This window comes from Calidris pugnax, unplaced genomic scaffold (assembly GCF_001431845.1).
Source record: "Calidris pugnax isolate Ruff unplaced genomic scaffold, ASM143184v1 scaffold56, whole genome shotgun sequence".
NCBI classification, from domain to species: domain Eukaryota; kingdom Metazoa; phylum Chordata; class Aves; order Charadriiformes; family Scolopacidae; genus Calidris; species Calidris pugnax.
This window is the reverse complement of record NW_015090839.1, coordinates 4,083,361-4,106,734: the sequence shown is the minus strand read 5'-3', so window position 1 is coordinate 4,106,734 and position 23,374 is coordinate 4,083,361. Positions and strand designations below refer to the sequence as shown.

Sequence of the window (23,374 nt, the reverse complement as noted above, 5' to 3'; positions counted from 1 at the left end):
GGGGGGGGGGGGCTGTGTGCACGTGTGGAACTTTCTCCTGGCTCTTCAGAAAACTCATGGTCACCTTGCTGGTGGTTGCTCAGCTCCCCCAGCACAGACAAGCCTGGCTGGGGTCGGGGCTGGTGTGGTGGGAGATGCTGGCTGGTGCATGGGCTTCGCTGTGGCCCCTGTCCCATGCACGATGGTCAAGCTGTGCAGGACTGTGATCCCTGCTGCCGGGCTCCCATGCAGGGAGAGAAGAATAGCTGACATGCTTGCAAAGACCTGGAACAAAGCAAGGGCCGGACCCCGCCAGCTGGGCTCCTCTCAGGCATTTCCGAGGGGCAGCTGGCTGCTGTGTGGCAGGGAAGGAGGGCGAGACATTCCTTTCCTGACTGCAAACGTATGGGTCCATCCTCTGTTGTGTGATTGGGGCATCCCTCCGTATGGCGCTGGTGACAGCAGAGAGGAGGACGAGCTCTGCCGGTGCTGGGGACCTGCCAGGGGTGATTCTCTGCACTCAGGGCAAAGGCAAAGCCCAGGAGACCAGGTCTTGCCACAGGCTCCTGTTGGCCCAGTGTTCACTGTCAAAAAACTGCAGCTAGTGTGATGATTTTTTTTTTTTAATTATCCTTCTACAGAGGCATTGGCAGCTGCATGCCACACTGCGCCACCAGCCTGGAGGGCTGATGTGGCCACACAGTGGAGTGGGTCCCTTTACAGACCAGGAAAGATTGGGGTTTTTTTTCCTCTCCAGAGCTTCAGTTTTAGCTCAAGGTCCATACACCATCACAACCACACTTGGCTCTTTCCTAGGCTAAGGCCAGGCCTTGCAGTTCAGGTTTGCTCCACTGCCTTTGGCCAAACTCTGTTGCTGTTTTCATCCTCTGTCTTATCCTCCCATAGCAGCTCCTTCTGGGCCCAGCTGGGCTTTTTGTGTGCTTTCCAAGAAGCAGATTCTTGGAGCAGGAGCCCCGAAAAAATGCAGACAGCTAACAGGATTTCTCTTGCTGTAAACATGTTTCCATGAAATCTCATGGTCATCCCTGAGCGATGGGCTGCAGGCATCCTGCCTGTCCTCCAGGCAGCTGGCCATGCACCCGTGCCTTCGAGGGGTCATTCATAGTCAAAAGGACTTTGCACAGCTTGCTGGCAACTCCTCTGGGGCCAAGAGGGGAGGTCAGCAGGGACAACCACATGCTGATCATTGTGCCAAGTAAAATCTGGGCAGAGCTCCTTCTGTGTCCAAACTAACTCAGCTGCAATTCGGATGCCAGGGGCTGGGTACAGCTGAGCCACACGAATCACAGAATCACAGAATCTTCTAGGTTGGAAGGGACCTTAAAGATCATCTTGTCCAACCGTCAACCTAATTTTGACAAAAATAAACACCCACACAACAAACAAAAAGCAACACCATCACTAAACTGTATCTCCCAGCACTACATCAACCCGTTTTTTGAACACCTCCAGGCCAGGCTGGCAAACTAAGAAAACTGGTCAAGAAGTCTTGTGTTCAAAGCAGCAGGCAAAGGTGCAGCTTGAGACTCTGCCGCAGACTCACTCTGTGATTTCAGGTGACATCTCCAGGTCCTGAGCACCTGCAGAACCAGAGCAGGAATTCTCCCCACTTCCACCCACTGGCTGTGGGATTCCTATAGCCCAGGAGTTTCGGAGCAGGGCTCAGCATCCAGCACAGCAGGACCTTGTTGCAGAAGATAAAGGCATGTTATATATACAGTAGTAACCACTGACTGCCCCTTCAGGGAAAGAGTGATTTTCTCTGCTGCTTTTCCTGCAGAGCAGAGCTCAGCCTGCTCCCCCTGGCCTGGGCTCCATACAACTATGTTTTTGATGTTGCAGAGGACCAGCGGGAAGCTCAAGCATCCTTCACGGAGAGGAGCCATCTGCTCCCCCCAGGCAGAGGCCAGCAATGGCGCCAGGCAGCTGCGGAGCAGAGCCCCGTGCCGGAGCAGCAGATAACCCTTGACAGATGTGCAGCCAGCACAAAGCAAAAGGAGCAAGAGAGAAGGAGAGAAAACAGCTGGAAATAGCAAGAGTTTGGAAGTGGTCACAATTTATGCAGCAAATTAATGGCAACAAAAAGTTGTGATCCCTGGAAAGTTTTGCAAATCCCCCAGCTATCCCCATTACCTGTTGGCTCTGGAGGTCGTTTGCCAAACCAGTTTTCCAGCTGGGATGATGCTGGGTTGTTTTTTTTTCACCTGCTCCCATGCTCAACACCTGCCTAAAGCTGGTGTAAGGTCGGCTGGCACCCAGGTCTGCCAGGCTGAGCATGGAATAAAACCTGGGGTCAGGGCTGAGGCACGGGAAAGGTTCTTACTTCTCAGCACTGACCCTGATGGTCTTCTCATAGGTGGCTTCCTTCCTTGTGAGGACTTCACAATATCTCATGGCTGTGGCAGTGGGGTCCAAACAGCTCTTGTTAGCTGGGATTCTTGCAGCCAGACACCATCAAATGCAAATACTAAGGGAAGGAAGCAAAGCCACCAGGGTCTTTGCAGTACAACTGGGGCTGGGGACCCGAGACGCACAGCATTCAACGTAGTGGTATCCCTCTCAACCAAAACAAATAGCAATAAATGCTCCAGTCCCAACCAAATGACATCAGCAAGACATACATATATAAAGTGCTTTATTGCAGCATCAGAATAAAGAATTCTTCTCTATGAAATTTTGTAGGAATAAAAGACATTTTATATATATTATATATAAAAAACACAATAAACTTAAGGAGTGGAAGCTTAGAGATTCATCACTTAAATAGCAGTGGGCTGTAACAGAATCTTTGATGGGATATAAAAAGAAACGCTTGTTTAATGTCTACTTCTCTCATGGTGCCCTGCAAAGCCTCCCGGTGTGTAAGGTGCTTGTGTGAGGAACAACACTGCTTCTTGTTTCTCACGCTCCAGTTCATGCCTGTATCATCTAAACCACAGAGGCAGCGAGGCAGAACAGCCACTCGGCTTTTAACCAGCTTTTAGAGGGGCAGGGAGGGGGGGTTTGGTGCAAGAAATTTTTCTACTCCCCCTTGGACGGCAACTCCATTTATTACAGAAATAATAGTTTCTTTTTGGGGGGTTAGACTGGTTGACATACCCAGTTTAAAGCGGAGGAGGGTGCAAATCCTGGGTAACTGTCACTATCATCAGAGCACTTCCTCAGAGAGCAGCCAGTCTAACAAACTGGCAGAGCTATTGAAAGCCTCCTTCAAAAAAAGCTGTTTGCAGAGGTCCTGCTTCCATGTGTGGGTCCAATACTGGACACTAGGCACATTTAATGGGAGGTTGTTTTAAAGAAGTCTGTGCTCTGATGGTAAATAAGCTCCTCTGAGAGTCTGCTGATGTTAATGATGACATATGATATGAGCGAGGAAATATGAAAAGATGTTCTGCCAAATAGAAGAGAATAAACTCATCTTTCCATGGCCTTGGCTGCTCAATCTGTCTGCTTCCGGCAGAAATGCTTCCATGTCTGTTGCTGAGCCTCCCCGTGCACGTTCTGGGCCACCCCCTCTTGACCACCTCTTTATGACCCACCTCTTTACTAAATACTAGTGAGCAAATGACCATTTGGGCTAGGGAACATGTAACGGTCATGAAAATTTACCAGGGTCTGAGTCTCCATCCATGCTTATCTGCTTCTGTCTTCCTTCTCACCCTGTACGTAACAGTGGTCATCTTAGACTGCATGCCTGTTGGGACATGGACAGTGTCTGCCTGGGTTTTGATAGCACCCGTAAACTGGACTGTGGGGATACGAGTGTGGAATAATAGTTAAATGAGAATAATTCAGGGATAACTTCATTAATACTTTTGTTTTACCAGCAATGAAGTCTTAGGTATTGATGACCAAGGATGCAATATTCTATCAGTAACCAAGGCAAAAGGATCAACATATGCTCTACATATATTAGACACTCCCAGAAAGACTCCCCAAAGAGCTATCAGACCATGGATATTCATTGGCTCTGGAGAAAGCTCCTGCAAAAAGGACTATCAACAGAGGACCTCTGCACCCAGACAGATGGGTTTTTTTGTTCAATGGTGTCCTGCAGAAAAACATGGAGTAGCCAACAGCCTTGGGTGAAACCTCTAGTCTAGAAACGACTCCATTCTTCTTCATGTGTGCTTGACTTGCTCTTTTATTTCCTCAGATGCATAAAATTTGCTAAATAAGAGCTACGAACAGTTTCTGCCAGGTTCAGCGACTGAATGTCCAGGGATAAAGGTGCTCAGCCTAGTTTCTGTGCAGAAAACTTGGGAGCTCCCAAAACACGCTGGGAGAAACTGGCACAGATACCTGTGAAAAGCTGAATAAAACCCAGGCAAGACCAAAGGGCCAATGGAGAGCATCATGATCCATGAACTGCAGACACCAGGTATTGACACTATTAGCATGTGTGTGTGTCTTCCTCCTTTGGAAGCACACTTGCTCACCTGGCCAGGCAGCGAGCCTGAGGAGTGCAGGATGCTCCCACAACTCACTTTCTCTGGGCTGCCTCTCGCTGGGGACCTGGGCAGATGCAGCATGGAGCAGGGCCCAAGGCCAGCAGCAGACCAGAATGGGGTAATGCTGGGTGCTAGCAGTGGCACCTTGACGACTTCCCATCCCCAGGGAGAACTTGGCTCAGTGCTTCTTGCTTCTCTCCAGCGATGGCACAAGTGGTGGCCTCCTGCCCCCAGCAGGGCTGTGGGTAAGAAATGCAGGACTTTCTGCTGGGACATGTTACGGGTACTCCCGAGCACTGAAACCTGCTGGGGAGCTGCTGGAGAGCTGAAGTGTAGGGTTGGGCTGGTGGTAGGACTTGCATGGGTGTTGCCACCCTGCTCCACCAAGCACTGAGGCAGAGGGGCTGAAATGCACACAGGTGGTGCCCCCCTCTGATGCTGACCTCCTCTGAGGTCCACCCCTGTTTGGCTTTGGCACCCAGTGTTCCCTTTCACAGCCAAAAACCATGGTGGCAAGGCAATCTTGCCAGGGGAGCCCAGGGGGCCAGCCTCTTTCTGCCCCACTCTCCCCCTGGACCCCTGCTAAGCCTCTCCCTGCTCCTTCCCAACCACGCATGGAGGAGAGGGGAGGCCCTGCTCTGTAGGCATGGCTGGGACAGCCCTGCCCCTCTCTAGGAGGACCATCCCCACTTTCAGAAGAAGACCAGTATGTGCCAGGGCAGGTGTAACAGGCAAGAGCGGGCAGCTCTGCCTGCAGCAGGCCAGCTCCTCAGATGTAGCGTGAAGCCAGCAGGAGCCGAGGCCATTTCCACCCTGCAGATGCTCAGCTTTCAAGGCTGCAATAAGCAGATGGGAGCAGCCCCCCACTCCCTTTACACCTCCCATCCCTGGTGGCTCCCCACACGCCAGCCCAGGCACCCCGGGGTGTGGGACCACCCCAAGTGGCACAGCAGGGATTGCACCGGGATAACCTCCGGCACCCCTGGAACACCGAGGGGGGGCTGACGTACCCCTCTGAGGGGACAAGATGGACGGTGCATCCTCCCCGCTCCGCCCAGCACCAGAAGGAGCCCATTAGCAGGGCCGGGGCTTCGCCAGGCTGGGAGCCGGCGGTGGCCATGGCTCCTCTGAGTGTGGCTGTGGCTAGTACTCCTTGGCCTCCTGCAGCTGGGAGAGGTACTCCTCCTCGGCGGGGTTGTCAGCACACCGTCGCCCATTGTTAGGGGGCCGGACGGCATGGTAGCGGCTCCAGTCACCCTTGCAGAGGATCCAGGGCAGCATGTCCACCTTGTAGTGCAGCTCAGGGGAGAACTCGGTGCTGATGAGGTTGGGGACGCCAGCCCCCTTGCCGCGGGTGATGAGGCGGGTGTGCTCGTCGTAGCAGCAGTGCTGGGCGGCCAGGGTGGTGCTGTCGAGGGACAGCATGGAGCGCAGGCAGAAGCGCGCCGTCGGCTTGTAGATGTCCAGGCGCTCTTTGGGGCCGCTGGCGTCCCGCCATCGGAAGCTCTTGCCCTGTCCCTCATCCCGCAGGTTGACAGCGCTGTAGACGGCCTCCAGCGGGTAGGAGCAGGGGCAGCTGGGCAGGTCTGTCAGCACTTTGCTCAGGTACTTGGTGAGGAAGTCGCTCTTGCAGTTCAGCCACTTCTCACAGCTGTCCACCTCTGGGGAGGAGAGCACCAAAAGTGTGAGGGCACACGCACCCCACACCCCCCGCTTCACCCAGCTGCCATTTGCCCATGGCCTCACCAGCACCACCAGCAGAGCCTGCAAGCACCAGGCAGGAGCAGCCAGGCTCCTGGGATGAGCTACAGCCAGGCTCCATCCTGAGGGAGCGACAGAGGGAAGGAAGGGGTCTTGTGCTGATGCAGAGCCCCTGCGAGGGCACCCATGGCTACAGGGACTGGGCTGGCAGGAGGAGCGCTCCCCCATGGAAGAGGGCACGTGGCAGAGTGGCCTCGGACACTCCACCGCAAAGCAGGACCGTGTTGTACCAGGGCTGTGGGAGGAACTGGGATTCCCAGCATGATTGTTGAAGCCTACACGTGGGCAGTGGTTTGGGCCACTTAGGTTTGGACACTAGATGTGGGAGCCCTCAGTAGAGCCCTCCCCACCAGCCAGCTACACCCCCCCATGGCGTCTGGCACCGAAGCCCCCAGAGGAAGGCAGAAGCAGAGGCTGACCTGAGTTGAACAGCTCTGTGGTGTTGTCGCTTTTGAAAGGTGTCTCCTCTGTGGGGAAGACCATTTCCCCCTCTGCTCCTTGAGAGGGAAGAATAAAACCAAAGAGCCAGGTTGAACACCATGAGGAATGGTGAGGCTTTTTCCTCCATAAGGGCACCAGACACCATCCATCTTCCACCCCTTCTCCCGCCACCGCTTTGGTGACACAGACCTGTGCCAGGAAGGAAGGAATGGCAGCAAGACAAGCAGGACAAACCTGCCCAAGGCTGTGGGTTATGCAAATCCCAGTGGATGGAGCTAGCTCTCAACAGGCCTCAGGAGAGGATTTCAAGCTCCCCAGTGTTAGAGAGGTGCAGGGAGTTGCACACCGAGCTGGACACAAGCTCTACCACCCTCTTGGACATCACACGAAGCCTCAGCAGAGCTTCTTCATGGAAACAAACCCCTACAGTCATTAGCCCAGATCACATTAAACATAACTACTTCTTGAAGCACAGGCAATGCCCAGCCCGCAGTGGTGGGGGACCAGCTCACATTGGGGTCGGACAGTGCCCAAGCACTGGTATGTCAAAGGGCTCACCAGGGCAGCGCAGCAGGTCGCAGGTCCTCGACTCCGTCGCTGTGCAGGCATAGCCACAAGACCGGGTCCTCTTCTGGTTGCCACTGCCACAGGTGATGCTGCAAGGGGACCAGGGGCTCCACTCCTCCTCATCTTCATAGTCTGCACAGCAGGAGAGAGGCTGAGAGTGGTGGACCTCAGCAGGAGGGGAGCCAACAGCCACCTGGGACCTCCCATCAGCTCTGCCCTGTCCCTGGGATGTCCTTTACAGGGATGCAGGGCCAGCACTGACCAGGACATATGGAGGTGCCCAGCCACGTGATGCCACGGGCCAATCCTGTCCTCACTGGCAACCCCAGGGAAGCAACCCCAGCCTGAGTAAAGGCTCTCATTCTCACAGCTCTTCTCATGGCCGTACTGACCCAGACAGGCATTGCTGCCCATCCTCACCGAACCTGCCTGATGTGCTGGCCATGATGCCGAAGCACCACGTGTTAGCAAAGGTTGACTGGTTTTGGGCTCGTGGCTGCGAAGCTGCAGGAGGGACCTGCTGTGGTGCCCTGGCCTGTCTGCCCACCAGCATCTCCCATCTAGCCCCCTGCAGCTCCTCTCCTGGGGGGGTGCCCAGGTTTGTGGCAAAGGCTTCTGGCACTAGTGTCACTACAGGGACCTAAGTCAATGGCAGCAGCGCTTGCCATTAAACAATTACACTGTGATTATTTCAAACATTTTAATAAATATTTTAAAACATTTGATAAATATTTAAAAATATTTTAAAAATTTACACTGTATCACTCTGCCCTGGTAAGGCCATGTCTGGAGTACTTAGTCCAGTTCTTGGCTCACCAGTCCAAGAAGGTCAGGGAACTACTGGAAAGAGTCCAGCAGAGGGCTACAAAGATGGTCGGGGGAATGGAGCACCTCTCTTATGAGGAGAAGCTGGGAGACCTGGGGCTGTTTAGCCTGGAGAAGAAAAGACTGAGAGGGGACCTCATCAATGCTTATAAATATCTGAAGGGCGAGTGTCAAGATGATGGGGCTAGAGTATTTTCAGTGGTACTCAGTCACAGGACAAGGGGCAACAGGCACAAGCTGCAACACAGGAAATCCCATCTCAACATGAGGAAAAAGTTCTTTACTTCAAGGGCAACAGAGCACTGGAACAGGCTGCCCAGAGAGGTTGGGAGTCTCCTTCTCTGGAGATACTCAAAACCCGCCTGGATGCGTTCCTGTTCAACCTGCTCTAGCTGAACCTGCTAGATCTAGAGGGTGGACTAGATGATCTCTGAAGGTCCCTTCCAACCCCTGCCATTCTGTGATTTCTCATCCGAGCGTGCCTTCCAGCTACAGCGTCCATGCTCCAGTCTGATTACATGCAAGGGCAATTCTTGCTGGGACACTGGCATGTCTGATCACTGGCAGCCCCAGTGAGGTGCTGGCCTTGCTCCTCGGCATGCTCACTTACTTTCTAAGTAGGAGCTGAGCACCACCATGCTGTGATCCCCAGTACAGAGCTGTTCTCCCTGCAGTGAGACAGGGTCTGGACAGTGCTGGTCTGCAGGGCAGCCGTGTGCACCCAAGGACTCACCATAATTATATTTTTCCTTAAAGATCCAGTTCTTCTGCCCGGGCCACTGTTGATCCCAGTCACCTCCCACTCCACTGAGCGTGGACTCCTCTTCCTCATACTCTGCTGTGTAATCTTCCTCTTCTTCCTCCTCCTCCTCTTCCTCTTCCTCCTCCCTGTCCCCTACATCCAGGTTGTCATCCTCTTCCTCCTCCTCTTCCTCCTCAGCAGGGTCGGTGTACTCCCAGAAGAGGGGCCAGAAGAGGTCCTTGTGGGACAACCATTCAGAGGATGTCAGGGACCAGTCATTGCTTGTTTCCTTCAACAAGTCCATCTCCATCTCGGCCTGAGGATCATCCACCACTTCGATGGTCACCTGGAGGCCAGATATGAGGCAGGGCAGTGAGCCGGGGCACAGCCCTGGGACGGACCTACCAGCCCACACACCGGTTCCCAGCCCGAGAGGCCAGAGATGCTTTGAGCTACAGGACCATGCAAGGAAAGCGAGAGGTCTTGCCTCACCTGGAAGGACCAAGCAGGGGCAGAGCAGGAGGTGCGGAGGGGTTGGTGGTCACCCGTGGGGACTAACACACCTTTAGAAACTGAGAGGTTTCATCACCCCCATAGGACTGTTTGCTCCTGCTCTACGGAGAGGAGTTGGGACTGGGAAAAGGCCATGAGCAAAATTCCTCTGGCAAGGAGCTTGTCTGTGCCAGCTATTTGCATCTGGTAGTTACCAAGAAGACAGAGGGCAGTGGCCACACAGATCCCGCTCACAAGATCTTTCCTCTTAGGGAACGAAATAAGGCTGGGGAGCAGATGGCAGTGCTTGCCCACATCCTCCCGCAGCCCGCCCAGACCGGCTCCCCACCTGGATGTTGGGGTTCTGGGCGCTCAGGTCCACGTTGGCCAGCCCTGGCAAGCTCTGCAGGTCCAGCACAAAGGGCAGGTTGTCCTCCCGGCCAGCGCCACCAGGTTGGGGCACCGCTGGGCTCCTGGCAGCCTGCTGAGCCACTCCACGGCGCCGGTGCCGCCGTGGGCCAGCCTGCCCGCTCCGTCTCAGCCCCCGTGCCTTGCCCGATGGTGGCAGCTCCTCGTCCCTCGCTGAACGGGGATCAGGCGAGGCAGAGACCTGAAGAGGGAAGAGGTAATTAGGACATCTCCCCAGGGTGGCTGTGCAGGGAGCAAACTGCTGCCCCACAAAGGGAGGTCTGATCTCCTGCACCAAATGGTTCCTCCACCCCATCTTATTGCAGCAACAGGGCAGCAATGAACATGTTAATTAATTAGGTTAATACCCAGGGGTCTGTGCTGTGCCAGCACTCAGTCCCACTGCACCTGAACAACCTACAGGTCTACTCAGGCTGGTGCTTCCTATCTCTGCAATCACGCTCTCTCTCCCATTCTGCCTCTCACTCCCACTTTTTGTCCATTGCTTGGTCCCTAGAGATGGGTAATGGCAAGGCTGCTTCTGATCACAGAGTTACCAGAGCTAACATTTAATCACTTTATATATTTATACAAAAAGTTTATAACAAGGGCTTTATAACAAGGGGGAAAACCTCACCTACATAAACTGTTCTGTGGTGCCAGTGTTAGGGTAGACAACTTCAAGCAACACAGGTTTGAGATTTCAGATGCTGCCCAAAGGCTACCACAAGGACGGAAAGAGAGTGCTGGTAGATACAACCCAGCTACCTCTACTATCTCCTTGGGAAAAGGGAAGATGCTCAGCAGGACAGGACAACAAAACCTCCTTGCCAGTGCTGCCAATGGCTCTAACCGCTGCTGCCGCTGCGGTGGCACATGGTGCTTCGTGGCCAGCCCTGCCCAGGAGATGCAGGGGGAGCGGGCAGGGACCCTGGCTGGGGTGGCAGCGCCGGCCGGGGGCATGGGGATGCAGCCAACGAACCCTGCCAAACGGCCGGGCCCGCCCCGAGTTCCCACGTTCCTCGTCCCCGCGCTCGGCGCGCGCCGGCATGAAAGAGCACGAGTCAAAGGGCCAGCAGGCTCCAGTGCGCCCGAGAAACCGGAGATGGGAACAACTGGCAAACTCCCCCCCCTCCACCACGGCTCAGGCCGTCCCCGGGAAGGTCCGCGGGGGCCCCCGCAGCTCTGGGCTGGGAGCGGAGGTGCCCGAACCCCCAGCATCTCTGCCTATTTCTGGCTGCCCAGCTGAAACCCCCTTTTGTTCCCAAGCTCTCGCCCTTCGCGCCAGCCCAGCCAAGAGCCGCGGGATTAACGAAGAGAGCGGTGTGCCCCCTCCCCACGGGGGGCGGGGGGGGACGACACGAAGAGAGGCATTTCTACCTGCAATTAGAGCCAGATGGTTTGGGGAAGGACTCCCCTCCCTTTCATCCTGATCACTGGAGCACTTCAAAGGCAGCTGGAGCCTGGCCAGGCTCTCATGAGCACACACAGCCTGTCCCCAGCCCTGTGCCCGCACATCAAAGCCCGCGACCCCCCCATCCCCGGGGGAGGGAAAAGAGCAGCAGGGACACTGCTGGTCCCTTGGCTGCTGCCCAAAACGGGCTGGACGCGGGGAAGGGCCGGTGACAGACTTCACCAGATGGGCCCGGAGGAGAGAGGGCTGTGGGGAGGAGGGAGCCCATGCTGCCTGGAGAGAGCGTTCGGGGCTCACCCCTCTCCCTGACCAGGAGGGCTCCTGTGGCACAGCTAGGAGCAAATGTGGGTACAGACAGACCCCTCTGCCTGCACCTTCCCCTCCCACCTCCCTTCACCCCTGTTCAAAACCATAACAGTTTTGGGAAGGACCCTTGGGAAGGACGCCCAGCTCTGTCCCACTCTGTCCCCAAGCCCCTCGCTTGTGCCCAGGACTCCCTGGCAGAGGAGCAAGAAGGAACCCAGGCGGAGCAGAAACAGCAAGGGGGGGGGAAAGCAAACTTGGCCGTGTCCCGGTGCTGGCCGCACGACACCGCCAGCTGGTGCTGGGTTTGCTGCCAGCTGCTCATGCCCAACACAACCCCTGCGTGAGGGGCTGCCAACAGCCCTGCAAGGCTGGCGCTCCTGCCTAAATTGCAATGAGCTTATCGGGGCTGTCTGTTACACAGACAACCCAAATTTAATACACATGGAAAGCGAGGTCTCCTCTAGCAACAAGATCCGAGCTCACCCAAGGACATCAGAGCAAGCGAGCCAGGAACAGACTCCAAGTCTCCGAACTTACACTCAGTGCCTAATTCAGATTTTACGCCCAAACAAGCTCAAGAAATTCAGAGTACTGTTCCCACAGGGAAAATGTAAAACTTCCCTAGGGGAACTGTCTGCGAGAATGTCGCAGGGTGAACAGAGCTCCCTCAGCTCCCAAATCCTCCAGAGGCACAAAGGCCCCAGGGGTGTCCACTCTGGATGGTCCAGAGTCCTTCAGTGATGGTCTCTGCACCGTACCACCCAATCCTTCCCTCCTCCTAACATCTGCCTCGCTCCAAGGTTTTGCTGGCTTAAAATTTGTCCCTGCATCAGAAGATGGCCCTCCTGAGCAAGGTCCTGCTCAGTGCCCTGTCCCACCTGATCAAGCCATGGATTTTAGTGAGGTCCTATAAGGTCCAGTACTCCCTCCACGTGAAAGCATCCATGGCACCACAATCCTGATTGGCAGATGTGTCTTCTCTGTGTCACCAAGGGGCTCCTGCCAGGCACGCAGGCAGCTCTCCTTGAGGGCTGCAAACTGCCACAGAGCTGTTCATCAGCAGCTCCCTTCTCCTTCTGATTTGTACATAACACGGGCGACAGTGTGTATGGAAAAGTTGTGGGGAAAGGCCACACATTTAGTCTATAGACTAAAGACTCATCTTTTCCCATTTCTAGTCCGTACACCTCTATTTTAACTTGCTCAGAAATCTGAAGATGGCAAAGAGAGCAGCCACAAAACCACTTCAAGCAACAGAAAGACTTTTCCAGTGAAAGACTTGTACAATTCAGTTGGTTTGTCATGTTACACAGAGAAGGCAATGACTTGATTTCCCAGTTCTTTAAGGCAATGATCCATCAGGCACCAGAGGCTCTCTAATCCAGAACAGAAACGCTTAATAGGAACCAACGTGTTCGAGTCAAAGCCAGACAAGTTCAACTGAGGAATATGGATCATGCTCTTAACACTGTAGGTGATTAACCACAGAAACAAGCTAACAAGGAAAGTGGCAATATCTCTTGTGGAGACAGTCAAACCCATGTCACTGGGCTCAACACATATGTAATGCATCTGTGTTAAGGAAGAAATTCAAGGATCTAATGATTTCTTCTGGTCTTAAAATCTGTGATTTTGCTATAGAATTCTCTAAGACTGAACTAAATCTGGGTTATGAAAGCAAATGACCAATGTTCACGTGCTGCAGCTCTTAAATAAAAACCTGAAAACATCAACAAACTAGCCCCTGTGCTGTAGTGTCCTTTGGCAACCAGGGCCACCACTACGCTGCCACCACAACCCCAGGTACTTGTCTCTCCAGTGTGTTCCTCAGCACCTCTGTAGGCACTGCAAGTCACCAGTGAACCCATTGGCTGTGCTGTTTGTAACTGTACACATTGCTGAGCAGAGCTGCTCTTCCTCAGGAGGTTAAACCCAAGCCAATACACTGGAGATAGCTCCCCAGGGCGTGAAGCACTGCTGGAGCCTCTGCATCAGCCTGTGGATCAGCATCAGCAGCATGGAGCAAGCGAGTCCCAGCACAGGACAAGCTCAGAGGATGCAGCTTCCACCCACACATCTCCTGAGCCAATTAGCGAGCGCATAAACTCAAACTTGTTCAGCTTGAACCAAAGAAACCCGTGCACACAGGAGTGAGATCAGAGGCAACGTTCAGGCTGTGCTTTGGGCTTCTTAACACTGCAGTGAAGAAAATGACGTATTTGCTAAAGGCTGGTATTGCACTGGGCTATAATTATAAGGAATGGGGGGTTTTGTTGCTTAATCATTACTGCTTGTGTTAGATTTCCTTTGAACAGTTTTACGACACTGTACTGAAACAAGAACCCACCAGAAGAATGCTTGATCTTTTCCTCAATAGAGCTGAGTCTACACAAGCATCTTCCTCCTCCTTCCCCCAAGCTCTCTTCAACATTATTTTAAAATCTGCCGTGCAGTTTGTTGCAATCTTGCCCACTTATGAATTAGCCAAGTACAAAATAGAAATCAGAACATTCCTTTTCTTTTTACCATAAAACCTTTCCTTCCATATTCACCTAAATGAGCTGCAAAGATCTGGAGAAAGCTTTCAAACCAAATTTATCTTTGGACTGAAACAACTCCAGAGCAGGGTTTTATTATAAGGTTATGGAAGCAAAGGGACACTGGTCAGAAGGAAGCTCAGCTTGTCTGGGGGCAGCTCTGGGGCTTGTGGAAAGGCTCAGGACAGTTTTTATTAGTGGGTGTGGGAGAAAGGGGAGGTTTTTCCAGTGCTAACAAGTAACATTGTTAAGTATCTTTAAAATAAAGGCAGGTTGAACAGCAGGGTAATCTACAGGAACAAACGCCGTGTGCCATGCTGCCTCCCTGCCGCAGTGCTGGGTGTGCTCTCTCCTTGATGACCCCACCACAGACACTACTCCAAGGAAGGGCTTTTTTAGCCCAGCTGGCTCAGACCAACTTTGCCTCCAGAGAGCTGTAGTCTGATCCTCTCAGCTCATAACCCGTCCACCGGCACATCAGCCAGATGGAAAATTCACTGGACGCACATCAGGCAAGTGACCTCTGCTACCCACCAGCTCATCGGCCTCTTAACCCATTTCCCAACCGACTGCCAAAGCACAGCGTGCTTCTACAGGTGTCAAGAGCTGGGTGGGAACCTATGAGAAAACAGGGAAGGTGAAGATACCACCCAGTCCCCATCACTGTCTGTAAGACCTCCCGAGCCACAATCCCAATGATCAGACACAACATCTTTAGACTTACAGGCAGGTGGTTTATCAGGAACTGTGATTGCTTTGACAGGGTTTTGACAGGTGAGCTCTGGAAGATCTGCCAGAGGCAGTTTAAGGCAGTGGACACCTCCAGCTGCCTCCCACTTCTTCTGCCTTGGGTTACACTTCCTGGCTGCAAAGGGGCTGTGGCACAAGCAGAGAGCAGGACCATGACCTCCCAACTGCTCTACTCACTGGTCCACCTCAGGATCAACTTGCACTTGAGTGCTGGTTTGTTTTGTCCTTTTATTTTAATATAGACACAATCATCTTCCTTTGGGTATTGGGAGAGCTCTGCAGACGCTCGTGGAGCAGAAGGGGCACTCAGTTACCAGGCTTGCATGGGCAGACCCTGTTTATGACAGACCAGCAGGAGCCAGCAGCAAACTGCGGGCTGTGCAGGTAATTATTACGCCCTCATGATTATAATTTTCACGCAGTTATCGAAATACTTTAGATCATACGGAATCATTCTCTTTTCTAACTAGCTTCAACCCAACTGTCTCCAGTAGGGAGCTGCAGGAGGCAGCATCAAAGGCTTCCTCATTTATTTTCATGTCTCTCAGTTGCGACAACTGTAATCTCAAAGCTCTTTCCAAGGTTGGTGACTCAGTTGCCCCCAAGGCAGAGCCAGCCTCGGAGCAGAAGACATCACAGCATGGAGAAGTAGCAGCACCGTGAGGACCAAGGAGACAGAATAGCTGACTTTGTGTAAGACCAAAAATGGGGCTGTTGGCCAGGCTGCTGTCAGTGCTCCTCACGGCATGTCCCTGTTGGCATGGCACAGCCCCTCTCGCCACAGCTGGGTCTGCCAATGAATAACTTGCCCACGGCATCCTCAGCCAACTCCCCAGTGACACAAGGAGGACAGGCAGGAGCCAGGTGGCTTTTCACCTCTTGCTGTGCCTGGCTGTTGCCCTCCTCAGTGTCACATGCAGGCGTTTCTCTACCTTCTCCCTCTTTAACATTGAGACAAACGCTCTAAACCCCCCATTTTGCAGACAAAGAAAACGACCTGTCCCAGGTCTCTCAGGTAGCCTGCACCAAGGTCAGGAATAGATGCAGGTTTCCCACGTCATACTTGGAGAAGGCTCTCAGGAAGGTCTACCACAGCTCAGTTTCTCCTGCCCACCTGCCCCCCAGGAGCAACTGCCCTGCATCCCACATGGATGAACCACACAGGCCTTGCAGTGGAGAAGCTGAGGCATTTGGTTAGCCCTGGCTGCTCTGCTGGGTGTTGCTGTGCTAGGGCTGTAGACTCTGCCCAGACACACAGGTCCAAGGGCTGACCCTTCACAGGTGGTGCCTGATACGAGGAGCCCAGCCGGTGGCAAGGAGGAAGGTACCCCTGAGACCTCTGCTGCAGCCAGGCCAGCTGGGAGCTGCTCAGAAAGAGCACAGCAGTGGGTACGGGAGCAGGGACTGCAGGAGAGGTGCCCTGGAGAGGTGAGCAGACACAGGTCCACACCCTCTGGTGCTCTCTGGCAAACGCTCCTGCTAGGGCACATGTTTTCTGTTAGCATAGCTGAGCTGTAATACGCATAAGCTCTTAATGCATCGCCCTGAGTTGCTGTTAACTTGTTCCAGCTCTAAACCCCATGTGCTCCAGTAACCATTAACTTGTTCCAGCTAATGATGCCCATTTGTTAGCCTGCACACTGCAACCCTCCCTCTGCTCCAGCTGCTGATTCCTTCCCCATCACAGCCCAGGCAAAACTGCAAAAGGAAAAAAAAAACCCACCCAAATACAGCAAAGCAAGTGCAGAAACACGAGGGACCAGCACAATGCCAGCCTCCCCCTGCCCCCCCCCGCCTGCTAAAAGAGGTTGCACTGTGGGGGGACACCAGGCTGGCAGGGAGCACAGGGGGCACCTGCTCCCCTTGTCCCATGCAGGATGCACAGGCTGCTTCCCGCCCTCGCAGGGAACGGGGCAGGGAAGGCAGCTGACCAAACATGCAAATTTGTCATTTGTCCCTTCAACAACAGACGAAATGGGCACCTGAGCTGAACTTGGAGCATCTCCATGCCCTGCACGGGACGGGATCCAGGCAGGGATGTTGCAACCCAGCTTCCTGATGGGGCAAAGCCAGGGTGACTCCCAGCCAGCAGCCTCCCTCCCAGGAGCTTGGTGGCAAGTCCCCAACCCAGGGCAGGCTCAGGCCCCCTCCCCAGCCTGCGGACAGGATTTAATGGCTCCCAGCATGGGGTGGAGAAAGGGCCTGGGGTAGGGAAACCTTTCTCTCCAGCTCCAGTCCGCATTGGTAGTAACTCACTCGTTCATAAGCTTTTCCAGGACAGTCCCTGCTACTTCTAAGTGCCTCACCAAATGATAATTACTTTTTTTTCCCTCCCACCAGATGGGAGCCTGAGGCTTGCAGGGTTGCAGAGGCAAGTCCAAAGTCAGAGGAAAGCTGGGGCACATCCAAACTGGGACCTCCACTTCCCCAGCATCTTAGCCCCAGTTGACCCCTCCTATTCCCTTTGGCCAGTCACTCCCCAGCAGGACCTCAGCTGTAACCGCAGAAGCGGTCATGGTGGGCACGGACCCGCAACAGCCAAGCTGAAATCCTGAGTGCAGGGGAAGCCAAGCTGACCCTAAGATGCCCATAGGACCTGTGGGCAGCCCCACACCTCCTCCACTGGATGCATGAGGGGGGCCACCCTGAGGATGTTCCCCAGGAGAGAACTAGATGCTCCCCTAAGGAGGGATCTTCAACTTTTAAGGAGCAGCCAGCTTAACCATGTCATGCAACCGCAGAAGGGAAGGGTTCAGGGGGAACAGTGGACCTAAAGACATCTGTACAACACCTTGTCTCCCGGAGGCATGGCACAGCTGGCCTCCCCTGGGATTTTGGCTGCTGCAGAAGCAATCTATTCCCTGCTTCTTGGTTACAAGCTCTGGTATTTTATACAAAAACTGAGCCCCTGGCTGACAATGCTTGCTTTTGGGCCACCTTGCTGTTGTGACTGTAGCTCAGACTGTCCTCACGCTTCCCTAGGGGAAGTGTCCGGGCATCTTGTTTTGAGGATTATTCTGAATGGTAAAATATTTATTGATACTATGAAAAAACAGAAGATCCCTGGTTTACACTCCCTGCCCCTAAAACACCTACAAGAAGAAGAAAGCGGGAATTAATTCCCAGCACACTCCCTCCGTCACCTCCACCTGGGCTTGGAGGGACCATGGCTGGAGGCAGGATGAGTTCCCCAGCCTAACAGTCTTTAAGGAGAAGGTCTGTAAGAGCCGGACAATTTTGGGAACCCAGAGTGAGGGCTGGGCAATGCCCTGTGGAGCGATTTCTGCCTAATCTTTTCCCCTTACATGTGCCTTTTACAGGAACCCCTTTGATTGTGACAATGGGAACGCAGCAGACCTATTTGTGCAGTGAAAAGGGAAGAAGCCCCCTTGTTGGGCAGCTTCCCTACACCCGGCTCCCCTTTGTTTCTGCTCCTGCCTCAGCCCCAGGGCGGGAGGGTTTTCAACTGTGTTGACTAAGATAATTTGGCACTTCTCAAAAGGAAATTTGCTACAAAGGGCGAAGTACCTCCCTGCGCACAAAGAGCCCCTTTCAGAGCGGAAGGATGCTTCAGTGCACGTTTTGTACCCACAAATCCGACCTCCGCCAAGGACAAAGCCAGGGACAAGAACGCTTAATTGCTGAAGAAATGAAAAGGTAAAAAGCACATCCGCAGGCAAAATGACTCTGCTACTGACACAGCCTGCAGTGGCCGCGGGGATCTGGCTGTGCAGGCAGCCAGCACCGACCCGGCTGCCCACTCGCACCCCAGCTGAGCCCTCCCAACGGGGCAGCAGGGTGGTGGGGAGCCCCCACGCAGGGCAGACACGGGTGACAACACAAGCTGGAGGCACAGCAGGGCGAGGTGGCTCTAGGGAAAGCAAGATTGTCTACTCGGCCAGACAGCCCTAAGGGAGTCAAGAGGGAGCAAGTGCTGGGGGGGCACATGGGAGAGCCGGCTCTGCCAGCCCAGCACCCCAGGGGTACCCCAGGCAGTGTGTCTGGGCTACCCTAGGGCTCCCAATTGACATACAGTCTCCTGACACACTCCACTCAAGCCCACCTGATATTTCCCTTTAATGTTTTTTACCTAGTACAGCCCCACCACATCTCCTTGGAGCTCCTTTACCCCCCGCTGGCTGGTATCTCCAGCCAGGCACCATGGCACTGCTCTACGCTTAATTCTTAACCACTCCTCTGCGCCCAGACTCCTTATGCACAGGGCAGGTTGATTGAAATCAAGCCTGCTACCAGTGATTTTTCATCAGCAAGCAAAACACCTTGCTGTAGATCTTGTTTTAAGCATAGTTTCCCATTGCTATTCTCGCCACCTGGTACAACCAGTACACAATATGCACTGTTGTTATTGGTTTCCTTATTTCTCAGGGGGCCAGGAGCCAGTCACACCAGGTGCTGTACAAACCCACTGATTTGCAGCCAGCTACAGCCCTTATGCTACACTTGGCATTTCTTTTATTGCCCTCTGTTATCTCTTATCACAGGTGTCAGGTTTGCTTTGTTTGCAGCCTCAGACCCAGGGGAACTCCAACAGCAAGCTCCAGCCTGGATTCTCACCCTGCCCCTGTCCCAGCCTCACAGCAACACCCCCGGGTGCCTCGGGGAGCTCACTGCTGTGGCTCTCAGCCCCCTCTTTCAGAACAGTTCCCTCCTGCGAAGAAGCACCCACCAATCCCACTGGAGCTGGGTTGGGTGGCTTGGACACTCCATAAAACACCACTGGCTCTCTCTGCTGCGCCCCGTCCCCACTGGGACACTCACCACCAACACCCCCATCACCGTTACTGCCAGCACTATGATTTCCATGCACAGTTATTGAAGCGGCTGTGTCAGTTCGCACAGATCTAATCACTTCTAACATTTACATTTCTAGCATGCTAGAACATTAGCTATCTTCTGTTTACTAGGAGAGCACTGGAAGCGATTGGTATCGGTCGGAAAGAATCCAGACATCTATTAACCATGCTCAAAGCCAGTATTTTGAAATCCAGTGAGTTTATCAAAACATATTTTGCATTTAAACCCCCTGACTTCATAAATAAACAAAGCATTAAGCAATATGATGAGCTGTCCCTTGTCTCCACAAGGGACTCAAGCTTTTCCAAGTAATCAGTTACCCAAATTTGAAGAGCCGCTGGTGCGGGTCAGCGCTTGGAATTGCCCCATTTCTGCCCATGTCAGTGTGATGCATCCAACCTGCAAAAGCGCTTCTAGAAACCCTGCTGTACACCTGCCTGCTGCTTCAGAGCCCATCTGCCTTCCCAAACATCACCAAAAAGCCTCCAAATGAGCAAGTAGCTTCTCTCATAAGATTTAAGTCACAGTTTGGAAAGACAGTATTCTGCCCATTCAACTTCCAGCCAAATAGACTGAAGAAAGAGAAAATATTCTCACCACATCTGTTACTTATGTTGGGCTCACTGAAACTCAGGAAAAGCTTTTCTGCACAGTATCACTGTTCAGAAAATGTAAATGCAAGTGCTTGTTCCTTTGGTAATGGCTGGAAGTAACAGATGCTGACTGAAGTACAGGACTTTGGGATATATAGATTAGGCTATTGCCCAAAGATAAATCACGTGTTCCTGCCATCTTTCCTGCAATTAGAAGAATTTCTAACTCAAAAATTTACTGAAAACCTTAATGGTTTTATTTTTTCTAAATTATTTTGTTATAGAAGTGCAACTCTGAAGCTCAGCATAGATGATAAAAATTCCCATTCAATTCTAAACAGAGGACAAATGCTGGTTTTAAATAAAGATATTAAATTAAAATAAGTCCAAGTCACAAAACTGCCTAACGGTTTCGATTGCCTATCTGCTCTGCTCCGTCATTTCTATTTTTCTCCTGCTGGCCCCCTTCATTCTACCCACATCTGTAGGGCATTACCCATAGTGTAACCAATACTCCAGCTGTGGCTGCCCTGCTGCCATAGAGACAGGACCTATCAGCGCTGCAACAGGAACCATCTGTGCGTGTGACCCAAAATCACTCTGCATTTTCTTTCTCTTTTTTTTTTTTTTTTTAACCACCATACTGCTGTGCTCGGGCTCTCCGCTTTAGTTCAAACAGCCGGGCACGACTACTCCAAACTCCACCCCGTATGCACCAGGAACAGAGGATTTCATCCCCAAAAGGCAGCTAAAAGACACATGCCAATACCTCTGGCTTTCTCCTTGCCATGCAAACTGTGCAGCCGGTGCCCCGAGGGAGGTGGGGTGTGCACGGGAGCACCCACAGACCCCCAGAGGGATCCGCTCTTCATCTCCCTCCTTGCTCCTCACCTCCAGCCTCAAACCTTTGCCTACAAACGTCTTGTATGTTTGTATTTCTGGGAGAAGCAAAGGTCCGGGGGACAGAGGCTGCGCTGTGTAAGTGCCGTGTGTGATCTTTGGCTGCCCACACAATGCTCCCCATTCACAGCCATTCACAAACTGGGACTGCCAGCGCCTCGCCCCGCTTCCCCGTGTGTTTTAGACCTCAGATAAAAAGGAGCCTGAGATTGCGCTGCAGGGTCCTGCGGGGGGAACCCGCACAGCTTCCTAACACGCCCCACCTTATGCCCCCTGCCACGGGGCTGCAATACTTTAATGGATTTCAAGGGTAAATCCCTACTCCCTCTGCCAGCTGGAGCCCGGGCACACTCCCCTTGGCATTTGTTTGGTGAGTGAACCGGCATCTACGTCTGTGCTTGAAGTTTCACTGGCAAAGTACAGCACCAACATGGTACTACCAGTGTGACAGCACATTACATCCCCAGCAGCCCTGTTAAACAGGTTAAACCATTACCAGGCTCAACTGGTGGTACTCGGGCAGACACAGCCCGTGCCCTCTCCTGCCCATTGCTCAGGCTTTCCATGTGGTGGATTCCTCCTTCACACTTGTCCTCTGGATTTCATGCTGGAACAGGGTTTACTGCATCCGAGAGGAGCTGCCAGCCTGACTCCTCCACAGACCAGCGCTGCGTTTTGGCAATAACCAGCAGAAAGGTACAGTCCCATCACTCGGCACCTCCTCTGCCAGCCTGGCTGGCTCTGCGGATCAAACCTGCTGCTGGGCATCACCAGAAGGGCTGAGCTGCTCTCACCCCGTCCTGCTCAACCTCCTCCTACCACTATTCCCATTTATTCTTTTCACTCACTTTTAGCAGTAGCATTCTTCAAAAGAGTCTTTTTTTTAAACACGGCTCTGCTGCCTGAACCACTCTTTCTCCAGAGAAGAGTTTCAAGATGGAAACAACTTGTTTTAGCCGTTTAGTTGTCTGTCCATCTGTCTTAATCAAACCCAACCCTCACAGTAGTTTGGTTTTTTTTTTAACCCGTTCCCTTCCTGTCATCCCCATCAGGTCCCAACAGCTGGCTCCCAGTTTGACCAGTCCCCTCGCTGCCTGCTGAAGTTTCCCCTTCCACCATCCGCGCTCCGAAGCCAGGACCGGGCTCTCAGAAGAGAGCAAGGAGCAGCCCCGGGATCTCCCCTCCCGAGCTCGCTGGGGGTCCCGGGGCCGCCCGCCCGGGAGATGCTGCCGGGGCGCGGGGAGCTCGCCGGGGGGGTGAGAAGGGAGCCTGACCACTCCGGAATCTGCCCCAGGGTCGTCCCACCGGGAAGGAGAGCTGGTGGCTGAAATCCATCACGTCTTATTTTTGTAGCGGCGGAGTTTTGGAGTTCCTGGCAAGCCATCCACCTCGCTAATTTTACTGCAGGTCGGGTCGCGGCCGGAGCCCTGGCTCCTGCGAGGGATGTCGCCCCCTGGAGGCAACGGATCTTCCCGGGAGCTGGGAAAGATCACGGCGCTCGGCCCCCATCTCAAAGCACCTAAACCAGCCCCTTTCCCGCAGCCTCCGCGCGATGCAAAGACCTGAGGCCACCCAAAAATCCCGGAGAAGAGCTCTGCCCCTCAGCCAGCGCGGAAACAGCCCAGCCGAGGGGAGGCACCAGCCCCTGCTTCTCCCCGCTGCTGCTTCTCCTCCCGGGGCTCCGGGCGGCCTGGCCGCGGGGACACGTGTTGGATGCCGCTCCCTTGGGATGCTCACAGCCGCCTCCGAGGGAGCCCCGCTGACCGCCCAGGTGGCCGCCTGCCCCCCCTCAGCCTTCCCGGGCACCGCAGAGGGGTGCGGAGGCTGAGGAGGGCTCGCCCCGGCACCCTCCCGGCTCCCCATCCTTCCCCAAAGGCTGCCTTACCTCCGCCAGCTTGGAGCTCCTCTCCTTGGGGCTGCTGCTGTGCTGTTTCCTCACGGGCAGCCCTCGCACCGCGGCCAGGAAAGTTGTCAGAAGGACGAAGCCGAGGATGAGCGCGACTTTCCCTCTCATCAGAGGCATCTCTCCCTCCCGCTCGCCCCCAACTTCGCCCGCCCGGGGCAGGGGGGGGCGGCAGCACGCCCGCCCGCAAGGCTACAAACCCCGTCCTGCCTCGGGAAAGCGAGAGGAGCAGGGAAAACGTAAAAAATAAAATAAAATAAATTTTTATCTATATATATCTATAATATCGCAGCCGGGAAGCGCAGCCCCCCGCGGGTGCGGGCGGGGGCCGGCAGCTCCGCTCCCTCTGATCTCTCTTGCAGTTTGCCGAGCACGTTCCGGTGTCGCTGCTCCCCCGGGCCCGCCCGCCGGTGCCACTGATGCTGAAGGATAACCCTGAAAAGCTTCACAAGTGTGTGCGGGAGAAGGG

General features: G+C 53.9%; 1 protein-coding gene across 1 annotated transcript; it reads right to left on the bottom strand.

The window, feature by feature from the left end:
- Positions 1 to 4,126: 4,126 nt before the first annotated feature.
- On the bottom strand, positions 4,127 to 23,229 carry ISM2 (isthmin 2). The gene is made up of 6 exons (XM_014941614.1): positions 22,888 to 23,229; positions 9,629 to 9,889; positions 8,779 to 9,133; positions 7,212 to 7,352; positions 6,632 to 6,709; positions 4,127 to 6,112 (listed from the first exon to the last, which is right to left on the bottom strand). Exons 1-6 carry the CDS (start codon positions 23,023 to 23,025, stop codon positions 5,595 to 5,597), a joined length of 1,491 nt encoding a protein of 496 aa, XP_014797100.1. The 5' UTR covers positions 23,026 to 23,229; the 3' UTR covers positions 4,127 to 5,594.
- Between the last annotated feature and the right edge of the window lie 145 nt (positions 23,230 to 23,374).

Excerpts from the sequence above, each read along its gene's own strand:
- ISM2 (XM_014941614.1), bottom strand. The coding sequence starts at position 23,025 with ATGCCTCTGATGAGAGGGAAAGTCGCGCTCATCCTCGGCTTCGTCCTT. Across the intron at positions 6,710-7,211 it reads CGACCTGCTGCGCTGCCCTG|GAGCAGAGGGGGAAATGGTC; the intron begins GTGAGCCCTTTG and ends TTCCCTCTCAAG. Across the intron at positions 6,113-6,631 it reads CACAGAGCTGTTCAACTCAG|AGGTGGACAGCTGTGAGAAG; the intron begins GTCAGCCTCTGC and ends TCTCCTCCCCAG.